The sequence below is a fragment of the Lepidochelys olivacea genome (assembly GCF_965140295.1).
Source record: "Lepidochelys olivacea isolate rLepOli2 genome assembly, chromosome: 15".
NCBI lineage: Eukaryota > Metazoa > Chordata > Testudines > Cheloniidae > Lepidochelys > Lepidochelys olivacea.
In genome coordinates this window covers 21,709,504-21,726,956 of record NC_140425.1, presented here as the reverse complement: position 1 = coordinate 21,726,956, position 17,453 = coordinate 21,709,504, and the positions used below count along the sequence as shown (strand labels likewise).

The 17,453-nt window shown below is 47.0% G+C and overlaps 2 protein-coding genes across 2 annotated transcripts in view; both read left to right on the top strand.

Moving 5' to 3' along the window:
• The first annotated feature begins 1,463 nt into the window (after positions 1-1,463).
• PUS1 (pseudouridine synthase 1) lies at positions 1,464-12,765 on the top strand. The gene is made up of 6 exons (XM_084649616.1): positions 1,464-1,648; positions 3,784-4,002; positions 5,481-5,618; positions 6,636-6,738; positions 7,012-7,709; positions 10,210-12,765. Exons 1-6 carry the CDS (start codon positions 1,553-1,555, stop codon positions 10,255-10,257), a joined length of 1,302 nt encoding a protein of 433 aa, XP_084505742.1. The 5' UTR covers positions 1,464-1,552; the 3' UTR covers positions 10,258-12,765.
• Positions 12,766-14,382: 1,617 nt separating this feature from the next.
• Positions 14,383-17,453, top strand: part of LOC311531699 (E1A-binding protein p400-like) — a 55,251-nt gene continuing 52,180 nt past the window's right edge. The window contains exon 1 of the mRNA XM_084649316.1: positions 14,383-14,441. The gene's annotated coding sequence lies outside the window, so the exon portion shown is untranslated. The remainder of the gene's footprint in view (positions 14,442-17,453) is intronic.

Below are 17,453 nucleotides of genomic sequence, written 5' to 3'. Positions count from 1 at the left end.
GCCATGATGCGTGAACAGTGCCCCTTTGCTCTGTACATTAGCCAAACCGGACAGTCCCTACCTAAAAGAATAAAGGGACACAAATCGGACATCAGGAACAGTAACATACAAAAGCCAGTAGGAGAACACTTCAATCTTCCTGGACATTCTATAACAGATTTAAAAGTAGCTATACTTGAACAAAAAAAACTTCAGAAACAGACTTCAAAGGGAAGAACTAAAATTCATTTGCAAATTTAACACCATTAATTGGGGCTTGAATAGGGACTGGGCGTGGCTGGCTCATTACAAAAGCAGCTTTGCCTTTCCTGGAATCGTGTGCAGGGGGAGGCTGACAGGTGATGCTGAAAGAGACTGGCTGATGGTTGGAGAAGGGGAACTTGGCCACAGAGAGAGCTGGACCAAGTCACGTGAATGGCCGTTTTGGAGGGTTGAACCAGGGCTACAGGTCGAATGAAGAGGTAAGGAAACATGCGGCCAAGGGGTCAGGTGGAGGCTGAAGTCACTGAGGATGAGTGAGGAGAGAGAGGTGGAAGCTGAGGGGGAGGAGTTGGGTGGACGGTGGATGACAGCCCCACGGAAGGGGAGAGAGAGGCTGGGCAGGCTCAGAAAAGGGGAGAGCCAGGAGGTGGAGGGATGAAATATGACAAGGTTGTGGAGGGCCGAGATCTGTTTAGAGACGGAGGGGGCACGCCGGAGCCAGCAAGAGAAGGGGCAGGGGCAGCTCGGGTGACCAGATGTCCCGATTTTATAGGGACAGTCCATAGTTGGGGGCTTTTTCTTATATAGGCTCCTATTACCCCCCACCCTGTCCGGCTTTTTTCACGCTCGCTGTCTGGTCACCCTAGGGGCACCAGGGAGAGGGCGTGAGGCTGAGGAGGGTAGCGCAAGGCGGGCGGGGGGGGGGGGAGATCTGGCTGTGGGGCAGGAGGGAAGGCCAGGGCCCGCGCTGGAGCGAATGTCACCACAGATGAAGGGGGCGGAGGCGGGGCCTGGATGCCAGGGGACAGGCGGGGCTGAGCCAAGCCGCCTTCGTTACACTGACAGAGCTCGGCGCCCCCCCCCCCCCCCGGCCCGGCCCGGCCCGGCCCGGCCCCGATGCTGGGGAATCCGGAATCCAGCGGGCTCCTGGCTGCCTGGGACCGGCCCTCCGGGGTCTGCGCAGCGCCAGGGGAGCGCGGATCCGGGCGGGGCTCCGTTCTGCAGGCTGCCCGGTCCCCTGCGGGGGCCGAGGTGGCTCGCAGGGCGCGGGCAGCCCCCCAGCAGCACGCCCTGGCCGGCCCGCCTGGCGCTCGCCCCGCGCTCCTCCGCCAGCTCCTCTCAGCACCGGGGCCGCGCGGCGCGCTGGGAAGGGAAGCGTGTCCCGAGCCGGCGCCCGTAGGGGATCCCGGGCGGGGGGTGGCGGTGACTGTGCCCACGTGGTGCCGGCCGCCGAGCCCCAGCCCTGCGAGAGCCGCGTAAGTGGCCGCGGCCGCTGCACCTCGTGGCGCCCTTGCTGGGGGCGGGGCTGTTCCCCCGGACTCCCCCGGGGCGGGCGGACCTGGCGGGGGCCATGGCTGGGCGGTGGCGACTTCTCAGGGCGGTGGCCCGGGGCCTCTCGGCGAGATCGGGCGGCGGCGGCGGCGGGGGGCTGAAGAGCGCGCCCGGCGTATGTACCCGTGTCTGGCGGGCGGGCCCTTCGCCTGGCCCCCGGGCTCCTCCGGGGGGGCGCGGCTGGGCTCGCAGGCTGGAAGATGGGCGCAGGGAGGGGGAAAGTGTCTGATCCTGATGGTGCAGCTTCCTCCATTCAGGGCTAGGTCCTCGCGGGGGGCGTCCAGCGCCTCAGCGGGGGGTGGGGTGACCCCCCGTCGTGGGCGCCAGATTTCAGGAAAAAGGGGGACGAATTGGAGAACGTCCGGAGGAGCGCAACACAGACGATTAAAGGTCTAGGATACATGCCCTGTGAGGGAAGAGAGAAAAAGCTGGGTTTGGTTAGTGTGGAGAGGAGAAGCTGGGGGGGAAGAGGGTTGGACTAGGTGACCTCCTGAGGTCCCTTCCAACCCTGAGATTCTGTGATAACGGTTTTCAAGTCCATAAAGTGCCCGAAGGAGGAGGGTGAAAAGTGGTTCTTGTGAGTCTCTGAGGCTAGGATAAGATGCAGTGGGCTTCAATTGCAGCCCGGGCGGTTTAGGTTGCACATTAAGGAAAAAAGAAAAGGAGGACTTGTGGCACCTTAGAGACTAACACATTTATTTGAGCATGAGCTTTCGTGAGCTACAGCTCACTTCATCGGATGCATACCGTGGAAACTGCAGCAGACTTTATATATACACAGAAAATATGAAACAATACCTCCTCCCACCCCACTGTTTCTAACTGTCAGGGTAGTTCAGCACTGGCACAAATTGCCTGGGGAGTTTGCAGCATCTCCTCACTGGAGGTTTGTAAGAACAGGTGAGACAAACACCTGTCAGGAATGGTCAAGTTGGTAGGTAGTCCTGCCTTGAGTGCAGGGGACTGGGTTAGATGACTTCTTGTCAACTAACCAGTCCTACACTTCCTTGATTCTGTGTCTCTTATGCACTTCCCTGCCTCACTCTCTCAAGGTGGCCGTTCTCAAGCATTCTGTATTAGATAATATATGCTGTGGCATATGCCATCACTAAGGCTGCGTTTTAGTCATGGGTATTTTTAGTAAAATTTATGGATAAGTCATAGGCAGTAAACAAAAATTCATAGCCCGTGATCTCTCCATGATTTCTACTATATGCCCCAGACTAAATCTTGGGGGGGGGTGGCCTGGGGGTGCCAAAGGTGCTGGGGAGGGGTGGCCCTGGGGGTGCCATGGGTGCTGGGGAGCGGCGGTGGTTCGGGGCCCAGGACCCTGCTGGTGCTGGGTGTGTGCGTGGTGGGGCCAGCAGGCTCCCTACCTGGCTCCGTGCCTCCCCAGAAGCGGGGACATCCCCCTAGCTCAGCTCCTAGGCGGAGGCATGGCCAAGCAGCTTTGTGTGCTGCCTCCGCCCAGAGCGCTGGCTTCGTAGCTCCCTCTGGCCACCCGGCTGACTGAAACTTCATACGAGAGTGTGGCCTAGTGGAGAGAGACAACAGTGGGGGATCCAGGAGAAAGCTGGGTTCCATTCCTAGCTCTGTCAGTGGCTTGTTGGGTGACCTTGGACAAGTCTCCTCCCGTACATCTTAGTTTCCTGATAAGTAAAATGAGGCTAAAGATGCTTGTAAAGTGCTTTGTGATTGTATGAAAAGCACTATTAAAGAGCTAGGAATAATATTGTTAGTTCATTTATAAACAGGGGGAGCACCATTGGGCACCTTGCTCAAGGAACAGCTGTGGACCAACAGCTGTGCAACCCTGTTTGGACCAATGTTGGACAAGAAAGGGTGAGAATGTGACCAAATTGCAAAATACTGGCACAGGCTTGGTCTAAGTTAGGTTGACATCGCTACGTTGATCCGGGGTGTGAAAAAAAACTAGCTACTGTAGTTTAGCTGGGGAAGAGGAGTGTAGAGGTGGTGTCCTACACTGATGGAAAAATCCCTTCCATGGGCGTAGGCTTAATCTATGCAGAGGTAGCTATGCCACTGTAGTGTCAATAGTGTAGACACAGCCAAGTGGAAATTTTCTTAAATTACTTTCCCCACAGTTTCTCCAGCTCACAACCAAAAATATTAAACTGCGGCCCAAGTGCTGGGTGTGATCCATTCGCTGTTTGTTTTTTCCACTGATGGAGGTGCCGTTTTGTTGTTCGACTACTTGCTGAAGCCTGCTTCCTGCTCTGTCACTTTCAGTGGTTTGCAATGGCTGGGGATATGAGAGCAACTGCTGCCAGTCAGGCAAAAAGATTTAAGAGCAGCAATGAGGAAACAGAAAACCAAGAGGAAAATGGACACCAAGACAAACGGTTCAAGAGAAGCCAAAAGGATGTGGAGGATCAGAATAAAAAATTTCCCAAAAGGAAGATTGTTCTGTTGATGGCATATTCTGGGAAAGGCTACCATGGGATGCAAGTATGTGGTTAGGCAATAAATACTATTCAGCCTCTTGTGTTTGGGGTGCATGTCTGTCTCCATCAATATGTCCAAAGTAGTGCTGTGTCTGAAATGAGGGGAGGGAGGTGGTAACCAAGAAGGACGAGAAGCTGTAGGCTCCAGAAATCCAGGAGGCTGGGACACGCCTCGCTTAACCTCAGATTCAGATGTGTTAGTGTCATTCAGAGAACATAGTTTGTTATGCTAGCAGCCAGTCCGCACCAGCTTTCCCACCAGTGCAGATCCTGGTAGAACTGTACCAGAGCTGTAGCAATGAAGGGAGATTTTTCAGAAAAACCTTGCTGTAGATAAGCCTGCTGTGTGCACTGAAAGCACCATGCTGCAGCTCCACCAGTTCAATGAATGACCCTAGTGCTATCTTATAACGTCCCTGCTACCTTTCCATTGAGCTCTCTGGTTGAGGCTCTGCAGTTGTGGCTGTTTCACTGGCTCTTGGATTTTCCCCGCCCTGCTCATTTCACTTCTAAAATGTGTTTGGCCACTGTCGGAAGACAGGACACAAGCATCTGTGGGCTGGATGGACCTTTGGTCTGACCCAGTATGGCCATTCGTATGTTCTTACGTTTAGATGTGTACAAGCAAAAATGGTAATAAGCATTACATTCCGGAATGTGTCCTGTAGTGTAGATGGGTATTCAGTGTACCATTGAAACACGGCACATGGCCCCAAAACATGCAGATTACATTTCTGCCTCTTTCTGTTGCATTTTTTGAACCTGTCTATACTGGGGATACTTGCCCTAATGCAGCCCCATGGTTTTGATGTGCTGCACTGGAGTGGCTTACTTCAGTTTGGAAACAGGCTAAACTGCCCTGCTGCAGCTAAATTACATAGCGGGGGTGGGTTTGTGTTGGTGTAGCAGCAGTATAACAAAACTGCTACAAAATGTCTCCAGGATAGACAAGCCCACAGATACATGGCTGCTCTCTTAACCACGCTGTGCAGAAAGTGACTTTTCTAATGCAATAGTAGCAGCAAAGTTGTGAACCCTTAGATTTATACAATCGAAGCATGTATAAATCTAATTTATGAATATGGTGACTCAATTCCAGTGTGCTGGCTTTGGAGTGACGCTGGCTGTACTGGAATAACATCTCCTTTGGTCTCGTGTTGCAGACCCACAGATGGGTCATTTGTAATCTCCATATAAATCCAGTTACTCATGGTTTGGGCAGAGGTTGAGGAATCATCTGAAATCACTTCTATTTGTTACCAGCTACAATAGTAAAAGAAATACTGAAAATGTATCTGTCTCATTCATAACTCCAGGTAAAATATACTTGGTAGGGTTTGCTAGAGAGGGGCAGTGCTGTTTGTTTTGTGAAGAGATAACTTTGAAAATTGATTGGGACTCTAGTGGTTATTGGGTTCTGGGTAACGATGGGTCTTCAAAGAAAGTATTAATTATAGTTTTCTTCCTCTATTTTATCTTCAGCGAAACGTGGGGTCCTCGCAGTTCAAGACGATCGAGGATGATTTAGTATCTGCCCTCATTCGGTCAGGGTGCATTCCAGAAAACCACGGTGAAGATATGAAAAAAATGTCCTTTCAGAGGTGTGCGCGAACAGACAAGGTGTTGAAGCTCTTTCTTTCATGCTCTAACAGAAGCTAGTAGCACTGAGATTGTTGTGACTGTCTCTGGTCATGTGCATTTTGGATCACAGATGAGAAATAGGTTTCAGAGTAGCAGCCATGTTAGTCCGCAAAAAGAAAAGGAGTACTTGTGGCACCTTAGAGACTAACACATTTATTTGAGCATAAGCTTTCGTGAGCTACAGCTCACTTCATCGGATGCATACTGTGGAAAGTATGCATCCGATGAAGTGAGCTGTAGCTCACGAAAGCTTATGCTCAAATAAATTGGTTAGTCTTTAAGGTGCCACAAGTACTCCTTTTCTTTTTACTTTAACTGTGTTCATCTATTTGTTACTTCTTCCTCCCAACCCACTCCTGCCCTGTTTGTTCCATCCTGTTTGATATATTAGGAATTTTTTGGGTTGGGGACTGTTTTTGTTCTTTGACTATGTGGTGTCTAGCACAAAGGGGGCCCTAATTCTTAACTGAGATTCATAGATGCTACCATGATGTACAGACTTGCATACAGCATGTGTTTGGTTTTGTATGACTCAAATGCAGTGAAATACCACAGCAGAGAGTGATAGTATAATATATTTTCAACCTTATCCCTTCCTCCACACTAACCAAACTACACTGCTAGCCCATGAGTGGACAGATGATTTTGTGGCTGAAGCACACAGTTGGGAGATCTGGGTTCTGTTCATGGCTTTGCTACAGTAGGCTTCTATGTGATTCAGGGAAAATCCTTTAAACTCTTTGTTATCGCAGTTTTACAAGTGGGGGAAAAATACCATGCATCTTTAGGTTTGCAGTGGTGCTGAATTTACTTGTGTGTCTTTCTGTGTGATTTTGACTTTATGGTTCTTCACTTCAGTTTGCAATGACCAATAACAGCAAAAAAAAATGAACTGAGAATGTAAACAGACTATCCATTTTAAATTTTTGTTCTCATACAGATCTTTCACTGTGGCACAACTACCAATGTGTGTTCTCGTTGTTTTTGTTTTCATAGGGCGTGTCTGCCGCTGGACAGATTGTGTCACTGAAGATCTGGCTGATAGATGACGTTTTAGAAAAGATCAATAACTGTCTTCCTTCTCATATCAGAATTCTGGGTAAGAATAATGAAAAAGTGGGTATCCCAGCAGTCTGTACAAACACTGATTTTAGTTTAAAGAGGAATTCTTTATCATGGAGCTTTTTGCTATATCATTCAGATTTTTTTCCCCCTCAAATATTTCAATGTGAAAAGGGTTTTTTTGTTCTACCCCCTGTCCCCCCCACACCTTCTATTTTATATAGTTTCTTCTTGGTGGGCGGGGATTGTAATGTGGCTGAAATTGGCTGATTCAAAAGTTTTGTTAACAAAATGTCATTTTTAAAATGAGGACTGAAAAGAGTCACCGGAGGATTCAGCTCCAAGAACAAGTGTGATGCCAGAACCTACTTCTACATGCTACCAACGTTTGCCTTTGCTCATAAAGACCGTGATATCCAAGACAAAACTTACCGTCTGAACAAAGAGACTCTTGAGAAAGTCAACAAGCTTCTTGCTTGCTACAAAGGGACCCATAACTTCCACAACTTCACTTCTCAGAAGGGACCCAAAGACCCCAGTGCCAAACGGTACATCATGGAGATATATTGCGAAGAGCCCTTTGTGAAGGAGTGCATGGAATTTGCAGTGATAAAGGTGAAAGGACAGAGTTTTATGATGCACCAAATAAGGAAGATGATTGGTTTGGTGATAGCTGTAGTGAAAGGCTATGCACCGGAGTCCATCATGGAGCGCAGCTGGGGAGAGGAAAAGGTGGATGTCCCCAAAGCTCCAGGGCTTGGGCTGGTCTTGGAAAAGGTGCACTTTGAAAAGTACAATAGACGCTTTGGAAATGATGGTTTACATGAGCCACTGGAATGGACGGAGGAGGAGGAGAAGATCGCTGTTTTCAAAGAGCAACATATCTATCCCACTATTATCAACACTGAAAGGGAGGAGCAATCCATGGTGAACTGGCTGAGCACGCTCTCCATCCATGACTTCAATGCCACTTCTTCAGGGGTACAAGTCAATGACAGAAACTCAAAGGTAATGATTGAAACTATTATCTTTTTAGAGGGATACTGTCAATTTAAAAAAAAAAAAATTGCTTTTCTTCCTGAACACTTTTACCTGCTGTCACTACACCACCTAACATAACTATCACTTAAAGAGACTAGTCTAAAATAATCATATCCACATGTCGAGAAATACATATATATATGACAGCATTTTGCGGATAGTCCCTTTCACTGCTTTTTGTTAGTTTTGCACATGGCAAGTGGAAAAAGGAAGAAATATATTAAAGCGCAGGAAGATGTGATTGCTAAACCATATAAATCTGGGTTGGGAGCCAGGGGCAGATGTTGCTATCTGTAACTAACTTGAATTCAAGATAGACTAAATTTCAAATTGGTAGGGTCCCTTTAAATACCAATTTGCACGGAGAACTCTCTTATCCTTTATCTAATTTTCTGTTTTGTTTAATGGTCTGTTCACTTGCAAAGAATCTTAAACTCAGAGGAAAGTAAGTTTAATTACTCTGCACCCAATCCTGCAAACCCACCAGTAGCCAAAACTCCCACTGAGCTTAATAGGAAGTTGTAAGATGAAACTTTTAGTGCATGGAACTGCTATTGATTTGAATAGGTATAACGAGGAGATATGGGATATAGTATTAAGAAAGGGAATTTGTAGACTGAAATTCAGATCTTCCTGAGAGATATGTTGGGCTGGGGAATAGTCTCCCAAGGGAGTCGTGGAAACATTGTTTGCTTGGGACCTGTTAAAACTAAGCTGGAGACAGTACTAGAAAAACAACTCAATGGAATCCTAATTTATTTTTTTAATGAATGTCTTGCAGCACACCTGAAAACTTGGAGTGGTGATTGAATAATCTTTAGTTAGCAGGAGTTCTTTAAATTAGGGTCTCGCTGTGTTGGGAACAATCCTGCACTGACAAGGGTCAGACTAGGTCTCTTCCACCGCTAACATTTTATGATTTGTTTTGGCATGAAACAAAATTCTAATATTGAAATTAAAATCCACAGCCTGGATGAACTGCATGAATAAGGACAACTAGAGACTTGTCAGGGTTATTTTTGTACTTCTGGTAATTGTTTTGCTGTGGTGGTGCTGATGTAGATACAGTGCATGGAAACACTGTTGTCACTTGATGTAAAATGCTTATACCACATGCCACCTTAATTTGGTTTAATGTGACTCAGAAAGGTACAAAGAATTCTCTCCTGCCTCCAGTGCTGTTTGATGATGATATAATGAAGGCTCACTGATGACATGTTAAAGAAGCACTGAGCTGCTGGGCTAGCAGAAACCATTTGTGCTTGTTACCAATAAACTCAAACAAATACATCAGATTTGCAGTTGTCACGGGCTGGCTGGGAACAGATAAATAAGGAGTTTTGTGACAGATTCCATAATAAAAGTTTTTTAGCCTATTTACACTGCAGCATGTTGTGCTGATGGTTTTGTAGTTGGATACATTTACAGTCTTTTTATTTTATAATAGAAAAGGCCATTTCCTTTTCAAAGCTACATACAGCTGTTTGCATTTGGTTTTAAATCAACAGTTGGAAATCCATCATCCTAAGCCATACCGTGATCATTGCTGACAGTGCTTTTCTTTATTATAACTGCACTCTGAATATTTGTGCTAAGAAAACACTGCAGAACCCTTGACTTTATTCAGTCACATTGGCTCGTTCTTTCAAGGGACAATGTCAGTGTAGAATTCAAACTTTAAACCAGTTTCCTTATATGTGTTACTAATAGCCCCTTGGATTGTTACTGTACAACTGAACACATTTTTAAAAAAGGAACTTACTTTTCAGCACTTGTACACAGGGCCCTATTTCTATGACAATTTGGACCTAAATTTTGCAGTGAGGTCCATAGATTCTGGAATGCTCTGGGGAAATTCTCAGTTTTGTGACGGCTTCAAGAAATGTGGAGGTTTTCGTTGACTTAAATATGAAAAGGAAGAATACACTAGGTACAGGAGCCCTGTGTCGTTCATTGTGTTTTTAAATTAAGTTTTATATGCTCTCCCTGTGTTTTCAGTATGCTGCAGATTGTCATCATTCAGTTTCACACTTAACTGAACAGAGTCCTTCAGCAATTGCTTAGAATTTAGTAAACAATTCTATTAATGAGGTATGAGAGAATAAAATCCTGCTTCTCATCTTAAGATGTATTGGCTCTGCTGTGCTAACAATAATGACAGAATTGTTATTCCTATTAGGCATCTAAATTGACCTGACAGCATCCCTGTAAGTTATTGCTTCCGTGGAGCTATATGGAACTGGATTCTTCCATTTCACTATCTGCCATAAGAAGTAAAAGACCGTATTTCTCCCCCCCCCCGACTCCCTATAATTTCAAATGCAGTAACTAGAGGTGGGTCCAAGTCATGAAGTTTGGATCCAGATTCACCTTTCCCTAGACTTTGGAGCAGTTTCGATCCAGTCTTTTGATTTGGGTCTATAATAAGCTGATGACAAAACCATTTTTTTTTCATTCTACTTTGCAGAGCAACGATCTTGAAGGCAGTGATGGTTGTGACGATGACTCTGACTGAGTCAGTAAATAGCAGGAGCTGGGATCTTTGCTGCTTGTGATTCAGTTTGGGTAGAACTAAGTGGCCTTTCTAAATCCAGCAATCCATTAAAGCAGAGGTTTTCTTGCATGCTGAAAATGAGTTGTCACAGATGACCAAAAGGAACTGGGGGGGGGAGAATAATGCAGCAGTGACCCTGAAAGTGACTGTGTACACCACTAACTGATGCATTGAAACGTGGAATACTTGAAAACTAAAGTAACAAAAAATGTACTTTATAAAGGAATCTTATTGTGCAGGAATTATGTAATTTGAATTATGTTTTTATTACAGTAAAAGTGCTTATATGAAACATACAGTTATTTAAACATATGTAATCTCTACATAAGGCAAGTGCAAAACATTTTAAAATAGATTTTTTTCTTTTTCTTTTATAAATTGAAGACATCTATGTACTATTTTAAAAATCTCTTTAGTTTACAGAATTTCTTCATCTGTAGCTGGAGTGATTTCCAAAATTTGAGAGAGAGACTTTTTTCTTTTTTTTTTTTTGCATACTGTCCATGACTTTCACATGCAATTTGTGTGGGATCAGAAATCTATTGTTATACCAATGGATTCTCTGGCTAGATAGAGACTTAACTTTCTTTGCCATCTCTAAGCTTAAGAAACTGTCCCTTTCATGAATGAGATCTACTTTTGGAAAGCGGGCTGGTATGTGTGTATGAGGGGATACGTTGATCCTTTTATTTTAAAGATGTTATTAACAACAGATGGTTCCAATGTGTTCTTGTACTTGGACAATCCCAGAACATAGATGTATAGCTGCCTATGTATGCAGAGTATCTCCAGCCCAAGTAATTGTTTCACAAACCCTTTAATTAAGGTTTGTTAAACCACTTTGAACATGTAGTGTACTGTTATCACAAACAACGAAACCTTAGAAGGGGTTCAGTACTGCCTGTGGTAGATTGCCAGGTATATTGCTGGTGGTTTGGCATCCCGCTCTACTTGCTAGGTAGCTCTTGGTTACATTTTGGCCTAAATGTGTAAAATGTAAGGTTCAAATTTTCAGTAGGCTTCAACCTAGCACGCAGAAACGTTGCATGGACAAATCCTCATTATTCATCTGCCCATTCAGATGGGGGGGTTGTGTGCAATAATGTGGGAATTTTATGTGCTGTCAAGTAGTTGTGCACACCTACACACATGGTTTCAGAGGTTGTGGCTGAAAATTTGGAAGAAGAAGAGGAGAATAAGCCCCTAACCTTGAAAGAGTTTAGAGGGGAGAGTATGCAACACTGCTTAAGAGACAGCTGCTTTTAACCAAGGCCTGACGGCCATTGTTCCTCCATGAGTTACATTTTAGTCTTCTGTGTTTTGGGCATATGAAGCTGCTACGGATTTTTTTGGTCAGACTTTGGGCTTAATTCACCATCTGTGGGACCAACTTCCTTTGGGGGTGGGAGAGAGAAGTAGCAGTGGTGCAAGCCTCCCACAACCCTCGTACTTAACGGGGGCCCTGGAGCCAGCTGGTGCCTTAGGAATGGGATGCCTAAAGGCATCTCTACATTATCGGGACTGTATGGCATAGGTACAGCACCATAGCTATGGTAGCATAACCCACAGGGTAGATATAGCGACAGAGGGATTTTTCTTTCACTGTAGGGATGCTGTAGGTAGGTTGACGGAAGCATGCTTCTGTCAGTCTAGCTGCATCTACACCAGGAGTTAGGTCAACATAGCTACAGCACTCGGGGTGTAGCTTTTTCACACCCCGATCACCATAGCTATGTCAACCTGCATTTGAAGCAGAGACCAGGCCTAGGAAACATGCTGATTGAGCCCTTTCCAGCTAAACTTCACCAGGTGGGCTTCAAAAGAGGCTCAGAGCTGTGTAAATTAAAGCTCCCTTCCTGAGCTGGTCCTGGGGGAGGGCAGTGGCATTGATGGCAATGGATGTAAATTCCTACTGGCACAACATTCCCTGTGGGTTTGACACACAAACGATAGCACCTGTGGATGTGAATTAAGCCTATGGTCTCCACTGAATGTAATACTGTTCTCTTTTTGAAGGGCTGTCTCCTCTGTTTAGTTCTGTGCAATGTATTAAATGGTTTCTGTCTTAAGGCCTCTGGACTTAGGATTCCTTGTGGACTCCACTTCTGCCAGAGTGGTTTGTCCTTTTACCTTTATTAATAAGTTGCTGCCAATATTATGCTCTTGTGTTTTAATTAGGAGTTTTATTTTTATCCGCAGAAGGTCTTGATCCATATTTTGTCTTGTAGGTAAAAGCAGGAATGTGAGGGGTATGTCTCAGTGTGCCTTCAGGAGATGCTCTCTTCCCCTAGATATTCTTTTACATCCCTCAATATTTTGTATAACTTGTATCATCTTTATCATCTCTTCCTTTTTTTTTTTTTAAATCAACCTCAATCTGTGAGCAAAGTTTGGGTCATTCTTAATAAAATAACCATGGGAATATTGTCAACTCAATGGGAACTTTCATTTGTAACCTTTAGAGGAAACTGCCCTGATCATTAAAATTGAAATTTTTTACTTTATTTGCTCTCTGTGTGTTGTTTACTTTGTGCCCCTTACCTTGGAGAGGCTGCTGTCCGTTCCAGTTCTGAGTTCTCATTCGCTGGCATAATACTACAATGTCTGGGTTGCAGATTCCACACAGGAATGTTTGATTTGAAAGCAAATAAACCCATTGTTTGTTCATTGGGATACTTCTTCAAATTTAATGTAAAGATTCCTGGAGATAGACGTGGGCTTTTATAAAATCTGCTTTTAGCACTTGCTTACACTAGAAGGTTTTCTGTTGCTTTAACTGTGCTAGTACAATTAAAGTAGCAAGCTTCCCCTACCTGCAGTGTGGGTGTGGTTGTTTATGCCAGTATCTTAAGCGATGTCTAAACTACAGAGTCTATGCCAGCATACCCCCCTATTTAAGGTGCAGCTTTTTCACCAACATACTAAAAACAATGGTAGGTAGCTAAATTGCCAAAGCACTCTTTTGTCAGCATAGTTCCACCGACAGTGGACGTTCTGCAGGCATAGCTATGTTGCCCAGAGCTTTGTGAATTTTTCTCACCCCTAGCAGACGTAACTATGCTGCCAGAAGTTTGTAGTGTAGACCAAGTCATATTGTGGTTTGTGAAGTGAAATAGAATCATAAGACTGGAAGGGACCTTGAGAGGTCATCTAGTTCAGTCCCCTGCACTCATGGCACAGGCAGGACTAAGTATTATCTAGACCGTAAGTGATGTTCCCTTTATACTGGATAACTTAGACTACACTAGGGCTTGAACTCAAACTATAATGGTTTTAAAAAAAAGACTCCTAACTCACATTGTTATACCAATATAACTTCATGTACAGACCAGGCCTTCTACAATTGAAAACTTGGTCCACACTTGTCTGGGCAGCTGCCTGTGTCTGTGGGTACGTCTACACTAGAAAAATTATAAGCAGCACTGTTAACAGCTGTGCTGCCCTGTCTACCTCTCCAAGAGATGGTAGCTAGGTCAATGGAAGAATTTTCCTATCAACTTAGTGGTAGGATTAGGAGTGGGGTTTAGGCTTAGTTACTCGCCTGGTGCATGAATTTGTTCACAGCCCTGAGCAATGTAGTTAAGCTGGTCCAACTTTCTAGCACAGACCAGCCATGCGTAATAAGTCTGGCCCAGCTCATCTTGCCAGGCAGCATTAGTCAGACGCTCAGAACTAATGTGATTTAGAGAAAAGACAGATTGGTTCTTATTTGCCTTGTGCGCCTGCAGGGTGCAGGTGGGTCCTAACTTACTTGTTTTTTTAATAGGAAAGTGGTGATTCTTCCATAGTAACATGACTCCAGGAGCTGGGGCTTACGGACACGCACCACTTACCCCCAGCTAGAAGGCAACACATGGGGAGTTGGCAGCCCTGTCCCGTTGGAATTGGGCCGTGAAGCGGTGCAGGCACCCTAGCAACTTGTGTAGCAAGATGAGGGTTGTCCCCCCTTCCTGCCTCCCCTTGCTCTTGTCCGACAACAGCGCCTCTGGTGAGCACAGAGCAGAGGGGAAGTGGAGGTGGCTGGGAACCCTCGCTGTTCTGTCCCTGCCGGGTGCCCGTAGCGGAGTCCTCCGCCATTCTCTGTCCCCCCCCCCCGCGCGCTTGTGATCGCCCCTCGCCCGACAGCCTCGCTCTTCCCGGCTAAGGTGAGTCACTGCGCCAGGGCCCGGAGTGGTACACCCCACCCGGCATTTCTCCCCCTTCAGGGTGAGCTTGCGGTGGTACCACCCGGGACTTCTCTGAGCCGGGCCGAAGGGCCGCTGGGAGGCGGGGCTAGGCCGGAGACACTCCCGCGGCGGGGCGGGGTCGAGGGGAGCTGCCTGAGGGCGGGGGACCAGCTCTGAGAGGGGGGTGTTCAGAGGCGAGACGGTCCCCGAGGGGGTGGAGGACAAGCTCGGGCGGGGCTGGGCTCGCTCGGTTGAAGGGGGAGAGGCTCGGAGGGGGCGGGGCGGGGCTCGCTCGGTTGAAGGGGGAGAGGCTCGGAGGGGGCGGGGCGGGGCTCGCTCGGTTGAAGGGGAGAGGCTCGGAGGGGGCGGGCCTCGCTCGGTTGAAGGGGGAGAAGCTCGGAGGGGGCGGGGCTCGCTCGGTTGAGGGGGGAGAAGCTCGGGCGGGGCTGGGCTCGCTCGGTTGAAGGGGAGAAGCTTGGAGGGGGCGGGCCTCGCTCGGTTGAAGGGGGAGAAGCTCGGAGGGGGCGGGGCTCGCTCGGTTGAGGGGGGAGAAGCTCGGGCGGGGCTGGGCTCGCTCTGTTGAACGGGGGAGAGGCTCGGAGGGGGCGGGGCTGGGCTGGGCTCGCTCTGTTGAACGGGGGAGAAGCTCGGAGGGGGCGGGGCTGGGCTCGCTCGGTTGAAGGGGAGAGGCTCGGAGGGGGCGGGCCTCGCTCGGTTGAGGGAGAGAAGCTCGGGGGGCGAGGGGTAAGCTCTTGGGGGCGGGGAAGAGGCTGGCGCCAGATCCCGGTGGACAGCAGCCCGGTGCCTTCTGTCCCTGATCATCAGTGGCAGCCCCTGGGCTGGTGGGCGGGCTGGCAGACCCCTGGGGCCCCCGAGGCCCTGGCTGAGCGAGTGTCTGTCCCGTTTTCCCGCAGGGACCCTGTCACGCAGTTGTCAGCGCTGTGGTGGGTGCAGCCCCGTGCTGCCGTTGTCCGGGGCAGGGGACGACCTGTCTCCTTGCTGAGCCTTACACCGCCCCTAAAGCTTGATGCCTCCACGCAGGTGTCTGTGCCTTTCTGGGGTTTAAGGTTACCCCCAGAATAGGCTGCTTGACTCTCTGTGCTCCTGGGACAGACGCTCCTTAACCGCTGGTTTGTTAAAAACAACCCAACAAAACACAGGCTGAGTTAAGCTTGGTGCTGCGTGGCCCCCCTCCGGCTGGTTTTTAGGCCTCGGGAAGGCGCAAGGGGAGTCCTCTAAAAATCTGGGGCATCGCTTGAAACAAGACACACTGGGCACCCTTACTTCAGACCTGGATATATATATAGTAAGAACATTTACTGCTTCGCTCTTGCCTTGAAAATGTTGCTGTTTCCAGGGTTGGTGCTAGAAGAAGCATCAAATAGATTGACAAGCACAAAATGACACACAAACCTAAATATTTAACTTGCAATAGAAGACTAAAGCAAAGAAATGTAGTACTAACACAAACAAGATTCCTAGTCTAGACATGGCCTAAGCAGGTACCCAAATGAGGGATATATGGTGTATATTGGATACATGTATGTTTTACTTTAACTCAGATCTTCCTTGCTTTTATGGATATTAATTACTGTGTTAATGTTGTTTGGACTTAGTCATCTCTATTGTTAAGGTAAATTGGGCATGCAGAGAAATACAAGGAGCTGCCTATCCGATCTATTTTCTGTCTCGATGTATGATATCTATGTTGCTGTGCTGCTTCCCTGTATCCCCCGCCCTTAAGGGATATATCTCCTCTGGAAGCCTGCCTGCACCACAGTTACCAAATATAACTATTTATAATGAGTTGAATTCCAGTAGCTGGGCAGAATGGGAACATGACACTGCAGTTTGACCAGTAGCTCTAGGAATCCAGCAGATAACGTTTATCCTATTGCTAATCACAAATCCAACGTTGTCCAAAGGAGGTTTGAGCATTGATCTCTAGCACATAGTCTAGTTATTTTGCCATTGCTCCAACAGGTTCAGTCTCAAAGCCCTACACAATCCAGCTCTGTACTGGTGCTGTTGTTACCAAATGTTTAGGTAGACGTTCTAGATCCTGGCTTCAATATTTAACACCAAGATTTGTAAATGTTGGTGTGTTGGGAGATTAATTAATCTGAGGCCTTCAAATTATGGACTTTTTGTGTATCAAGAAAGCTCAAGCATGGGTACAACTTCCATATTCTGGAGCAACTGCTGTTGTATGAGAATTCAGGTTTTGACAACCTCATTCACAGATTGTTTCATTCAGCATCTTGGACCTATAGCTAGTGAAGCAAACATTGTCAGTGACTAGCCGATGTCATATGAAAACTACTAATTTTCCACCATGAGTCAATACTAGTATCCAAGGGCAGCTTCTAACAGCATCAAGTGTTTCAAGGAAAATAATTGAGCAGATCCATTGTATATGATGGGACATCAAGTAGATTAAAAGCTGGAGCTAAAAGAGGTGTGGGGAAAATGCTGAGGGGGGTCTCCTGGAGGAAAAGGGGAGAAGTTCTGAGGAGGCGGTCTTGAAGGGCTGAGGGAGAAGCTCTTGAGTTTGGGGGAAGGGGAAAAGACCAGGTCTCAGTGGCCAGCCCCGTGCTTTCTATAGCTGATCTTCAGTGGCAGCCCCTGGGCTGGCAGTGTGAGGACTGGCAGGCAGGCCCATATGGCCACTGAGGCCCTGGCTGACCATCACCTCCTTTTTGAGCTACTCTTGTACAGGATTTGTTTAACCTTGTTTGCTTCGCTACAGATATACAGTAGTAGGGGGGCAAAATCCCTAAAAGCTAGAAGAGATTCAACCTACAACTCAAGAAACTGCTGATAAGAAAGCAGTGCTTAGATTGCCACTACGAATGGATGAGGGTTCTGAAGGAATACTTGATTGAACTATTTCTTGCTACATTGTCAAAAGGAATATGATGAACTTCTTAGCTTTTAAGAAAAAATACCGTGTGCCATTACAAGCATACCTTAGGCAAAGTAGTTTGGATC

Excerpts from the sequence above, each read along its gene's own strand:
- PUS1 (XM_084649616.1), top strand. The coding sequence starts at position 1,553 with ATGGCTGGGCGGTGGCGACTTCTCAGGGCGGTGGCCCGGGGCCTCTCG. Across the intron at positions 6,739-7,011 it reads TTCTCATATCAGAATTCTGG|GACTGAAAAGAGTCACCGGA; the intron begins GTAAGAATAATG and ends TTTTAAAATGAG. Across the intron at positions 7,710-10,209 it reads TCAATGACAGAAACTCAAAG|AGCAACGATCTTGAAGGCAG; the intron begins GTAATGATTGAA and ends TCTACTTTGCAG.